Source organism: Canis lupus, chromosome 4 (assembly GCF_048164855.1).
Source record: "Canis lupus baileyi chromosome 4, mCanLup2.hap1, whole genome shotgun sequence".
Classification (NCBI taxonomy): Eukaryota; Metazoa; Chordata; class Mammalia; order Carnivora; family Canidae; genus Canis; species Canis lupus.
Genome location: NC_132841.1, coordinates 52,076,050 through 52,082,049, shown reverse-complemented (window position 1 = coordinate 52,082,049; position 6,000 = coordinate 52,076,050). Strand labels below are relative to the sequence as shown.

Here is a 6,000-nt window from a genome sequence, read left to right as displayed (position 1 = left end):
ACTGCTAAGAGGAGCCTGGAATTGCTAATGAACGGTCTTCCAACAGCCCTTTGTCCCAGCCATGACCATCGGGAAGGTTCAAGGTGGCTCTTCCGTCAGCCTTGATCCAAGTGCCTGTACCAAATAGATCGCTCCTGCCAACTCGGCAGTCAAGGTATGCAGTGTGCACGAGACAAACTTCTGTTGCTTTACAGCCACTTGAGATACGGAGGGGTTTTGTTACTATAGCAGAATATAGCTCTCCTGAATGAGACAAAAGGATCTACACCGAAGAGAGCAGAACGCTATGCTATGCGTTCACCAGGCTGGTGAACGGAGAGGCTCCTGTGATGTGGGGAGTAGAGCTAGGGTCTCTGTGCTAGTAGGAAGTAAAAAAGCTTATTATATGAAACATGTCCAAGAAGTCTCTACTATTATTAAAACAGTTGAGTACGTTTCTTATGATCTCTTTGAACAGTCTTTTGGTCAGAAGTGTAAACAATGCTAAAAGATGGCCAAGTTCACTATGCCATAAGAATGATTTCAACTTTAACTGCAATCTTAGTTCTTTGAACAAAGCAACAAAAAGTTGAATATTTGAACATGCACCTTTTGCACAAAGGCTAAAAATCAATTTTAAATCAGAGATCGCTACCAGCCTGCCACTAGAGGGGGCCATCTGCCAACAACAGTGAGCAACTTTACACCCAGGGAGAAACGCACTCTAGTCTAGCTTTTTTCTAAATAGGAAGCTTTGAAAAGCACATTCCCAGAAACCCCCAAAGCCTGCCGAGTCATTAGGTTTGAAGTTGGGCTCAGATACGTGTAATTTTTAAGCACTTTTGGAGTATAGTAGACAATGTTAGTTTCAGGTGTGCACCAGCGACTCCACACCTCTGTAGAGGTTACGCTGTGCTCACCACACGTGTAGCTACCACCTGTCACCACGCATCACCATTATGATACCCACGATATTCCCTATGCTGTGGCTTTTATCCCTGTGATTTATTCATTCCCTAACTGGAAGCCTGTGTCTCCTACTGCCCTTCACCCATTCTGCCCATCCCACTATCTCCCTCTCTGGCAACTATCAGTTCTCTGAATTTATAGGTCTGATTTTGCTTTTGTTTGCTTATTCATGTTTTGTTTTTCAGATTCCACATGAATGAAATCCTACAGTATTGGTCTTTCTCAGCCTGACTGATTTCACTTAGTGTAAGACCCTCTAGGCCCATCCATGAAATGTGTACTTTTTTAAAAAGCTCCCCAAATGCTTCTACTGCAGAGCTAGGTCTGCTTCCCCTGGTGTAGACAATTTCAAAGAGCTGGTCATTTTCAATCAAAAAGTTCTGCCATCTGCAGGGCATTTTTGACAGGGATCAAGATGAAAGAAACCTGGCTAGATAACAACAAAACCTTCTAAGAAGAGAATTTCAAACACTTTACAGTAAGAATCATCACAGGAACAAAACAGTTATCTTCAAATTTAAATTTATTAAGACATTCAGCTATGTCTGTCAGTCTACATCCAAATTTGCTACTAAAAATAAAATAAAGTCACATCCCACATTAGGAATATCGAGTCTGAAAAACACTTTTGAGCCAAGCCTATTGTATAAATAAATGACTAGTTTCTTTTCATATCAAAATTCCCATAAAAAATTACATTCCCCCCTCCCCAGTTCTACCTGTTGCCATGATGAATGTAAAAATTTAAATATGACACATCCTTGTCAAAGAAAAGGTGCAAAGTCTATTAACAGCTTTAAAAGTGGCATTTGCAGAGTGTGATCATACAGTTATGTACTCATTCCCAAAGTGCAAATATTGCCATAATTTAACACTGTTTTGATTCAGTTGCAAGAATTTAACATTACACAGGATCAAAAAGTACACTTAGGGCCTTTATCAGTGCCCTAAAGCCCTTCCCACTTTAGTCTCCTACACTAATGTGGACCCCAAAGTGTTCATTAGAGTTTTAGTTTACTTCACACAGCCAACACAGTATACAATATATTAACAAAAGTTTCATATACATCAAAATATTGAAGACTCCATCATAAAGTTCAAGAGTCTCAGATTACATGAATGCACCCGCAAGGCCCAAGTGCCCACCCACCCACTCCCCTAAAGCACATACAAAGTATGAGCGTGCTTCCATCTTTGAATACAATCAATGCTCTTAACGTCTTTGATTGCAATTTCAGTGCTGTACAAAACTCAATTATCACCTGACTGAGTTCCAATTAACTGAGGGAAAGGGGGGGTGGTGAATAGGGCTGGTCACTACTCATACTCTGCAATAGGAATGATCCTGTTCCATAGAAAGTGAAATGTCAGTTCCGCTTCTGCCTGCTTCTTCCCATGCTGTCCTGATGCTCTTTATCCTCCTTTCTTTAGCCCCTTCCAAACACTCAAATCCGATTTTATTTATCCCTTACAAATTAGGGGCAGTTTCTGAAGTTGTTGAGGTTGAATTTTCTTGGCAAACCTCTACAAAATATCAGCATAGGATATATAAATACATTTCGATTAGCATACATTGCAAAATTTTTCCCACAATGTCATGGGGATGAAAGCAAGCAGTCTCCACTGAGAGTACTTCCTGGATCAGATCCTTGGAATGTCAAGTTTCCTGCCTCATCATCTCATACATTCATTCCTCAAATCTGAGCTCAAATTTCATAGTAAGTTAACTTCTCCAGAGTATCAAAGTGTTACTTCTGCTTCTCTTCTTCTAGGCTGACCTCGACAGGACATGCTTCATCTTTTGCACTAAAAGGATATTCCTTAGGATCACGAGTCCCTTCCTGGCTATCTGATCTAGTGGCAATGCACTCATTATTGTCCTTAGAACCTTCCTGCATCCTGGTCCCTGGAGGATGCTCTTGATTTGGAGGTTCAGTTCCATCCTGAAGCATGATGTTTTGCTCAACTCCAGCATGAGGCTGTGGAGCCAGCTCAGTTCCTAACCCTGGAAGCTGTGAGGAGTGTTTGAGATGGCAGTGACACAGAGGGCAGGTCTCCTGGACATACAGCCACTTCTTTAGACAGCCTGCATGGAAGAAATGACTGCAAGGTGTGATCACAGCAGATTTCATGTCCTAGAAGGGGAGGAAAGATACCTCATAAATGCCTATTATCTCAAAGCTTTGCTGCTAACCCCAAACTCTAGGTCCAACATTTCTTTTCCACAAATTCCCCAGAGAAAATATCTAACACAGATTTTAGAATAAAACTCATTTTATAGTGATAATCCTCTTGCCATCAAGAGACCCATTTTTTTTTTTTTAAGATTTTATTTATTCATGAGAGACAGAGAGGCAGAGACACAGGCAGAGGGAGAAGCAGGCTCCATGCAGGGAGCCCAATCTGGGACTCGATCCCGCGACTTCAGGATCACGCCCTGGGCCAAAGGCAGGCGCTAAACCACTGAGCCACTCAGGTGTCCCATGAGACCCTTTTATACCAACAATGCAAGAACCACTGGCTAAACAGTTAAAAAAAACAGAAAGAAAAAAAAGAAGCAAAAACCAAAAATGAGAAAGAAACGAACTGGCTTCTGCCTTAGTATAAAACATGAGCATCACACAACTACTGCAGTGTGGTCTCTCCCCCACATGGCAGGAGTGTAATTAGAACTTCAGAAAATTGGACGAAAACTGGACTTTCCACAGTTAGGCTTCAACACAGCTGAACAGACTATTCTACGATGAAATTACTGGCAAGGAAACAAAATCAGCCACATAACACCAGGGTATTGGCAAGGAAGTGGCAATTTCAATAAGGGACATAACTGTATGTATATAGTAATACATACATCTTCAAAATATGGCCTGGACAAGCTAGCACTTCTCAATTGGCATCACAATTACCCTGGTTAACCATGCATATTCCTGGGCCACCCCAGACCTACTGAATTGGGGTATCTGAAGATGGCATTCACGAATCTGTAGTAACAGCAAGCCACCCATATGACTTTTATGCACATTAAAGTTTGATAACCACTGGATTAAGAAGTGGTACACTTTGCATTAATGTTCCTTGCAGAAGATATGCTTGGGGAGGGAAGGCTGAGGACATGATGTTTCAGTTGTTAAGAATATACACTTGGTGACTCAACCATTAATTTCGTTTGAAGTCCCAAAACAAGGAGTTGTAGTTGTCACAGAAATTCCTTGCCAAGAGCTGGTAACAACCTAGGAGTCAACTTTTAAGCAGAAAGCCATCCAAGGAAAAGCAGCCAGCTGGGAAATTAAGCAATTTGACTTTCATTTTCTGTGTGGTATCAACAGGTAGTTCTAGCACCTCAAAAAAAGTGATGTGACAACAGGAAATACAAAAGAAAGACTCTTAAATCCCAGAGATGGAATATTTAGACATCAGCTGCTGAAGCTGATGTGCCCTGTCTTTAATGTGCTCTGTTCTGTGTACCATGATGCTAGCAAGCACAAAGGAAGCAAAACTAAGACAATGACCATTTCACTTGGGGGTAACCTTACAATACTCCTTAGTCCCCCAAATGCACCAACCCAGAACACATTATTTTACAAGTACCCAAAAGTATGTTCTAATAACAATAAAAAAGTGGTAGTTGCATTTTATTCTTAGACAAAATTCTTATACTAGGTAATCTTAAACACACACAAATACATATACACCCCCCTCTAGACTGTAAAGCAGCCTTGACAATGAACATTCCCTCAGTCACTGACACTGTCTATAGTTTTATTCCACCAGCCTACACTCTTTAAGAGTGATTTCAAAGGAAGAGTTTGTGTTGTTGCCCTTAATTTCTGTCCATACTTCCAACAGTACGGTATAGCTATAAAAGCTGCTACTCAACCACCCCTTTGCACAGGTTACTGGTGACTAAACTCCTGGCCTATTTTTTGTTGTGATGTTACCAAACTCATTTAAATACTATCTTTCAATTTTAATTGTCATGACAAACATGCCAAAGATGCCAGAAAGGCCAACTACAATGGCACACTGACTGGCTGCCTAAACGATATCCTCCTGCCCCCACTTCCATAAACACAAGTTTGTATCCATCTCATATCTATCAACCCACAGGTAAACACATACTCTCTCCACCTATGTTAAGTAAATGAATACTTCTTCCCCATCCTGGAAATTCCAGAAGTAAAAGAGTCAAAATCTTGGCACACCACTTTTCAGAAGTTGCTGACTCCTGATTGATAGTATATATTTGATAGTACATATATATATATATATGTATGTGTGTGTGTATGTGTGTGTGTGTATTCAGGAGTAAACATAAAATACACCTGACCTGTTTTTCCTTTATTTATGGGTGAGCAATGTTGAAAAACAATAAATTAGAACTTGAGGGACTAAATTAAAAACTTAGTTTAGAAATAAAATGGAAATATTTTATCAGGTCTTTAGTAATTTCTGAGACCTATTTTTTTTTAACCAAGGAAATAATTCTGCCTAGAAATTTAACTTAAATTTGGTTAATGTGGTTAAAGTCCCAGGGGAAACATAGACAACCCACCCAAATGGATTCTTACTGCGTGAGTTACCTGATAACAGATGGCACAAATATCATTGTGTTTCTCCAGCTGCTCTTTTGTAGCAATGGGTAATGATTTAATCTTGTTCACAGCATCCCTGCGGAGAAGGAAGCTCTTCCACCCCAGCTGCGCCCGAAGCCACACATTATAATAGGAATGGATGAAGATGATCATTGAGCCCATTACAGTCCATTCTCCAAAGATGGTCTCTGAGACACCATAGGCCACCACACAGAGAGCCACAAGAAACTCCAAAAGGCGGTAAGTGCCATTCACATAGTAGATGACATCATCCATGTTTTCCACTGGCTCTTTTCTGAATTCTTCAACCATAAATAAGACATAAATAAAAAGTGTTCCCAAAACCTGGGGGAAAAAAATACATGTATTTTAAAACAGAGTGTGACCATTAAGAAAGGCTTTTCATAGACTTTAAGCAATAACAATATTCTCAATACTTTTAGGATACCATATTTAATAT

At 40.2% G+C, this 6,000-nt stretch overlaps 1 protein-coding gene across 3 annotated transcripts in view; it reads right to left on the bottom strand.

Annotated features, from left to right (window-relative positions):
- Positions 1 to 1,453: 1,453 nt before the first annotated feature.
- The window catches only part of RNF145 (ring finger protein 145), a 57,776-nt gene continuing 53,229 nt past the window's right edge, over positions 1,454 to 6,000 (bottom strand). For all 3 annotated transcript variants that reach the window (XM_072824314.1, XM_072824315.1, XM_072824316.1), the window contains exons 10-11: positions 5,529 to 5,885; positions 1,454 to 3,083 (exon numbers count right to left, since the gene is read on the bottom strand). In XM_072824314.1, the coding sequence (XP_072680415.1) occupies positions 2,697 to 3,083; positions 5,529 to 5,885 (744 nt within the window). In that variant the 3' untranslated portion in view covers positions 1,454 to 2,696. The remainder of the gene's footprint in view (positions 3,084 to 5,528; positions 5,886 to 6,000) is intronic.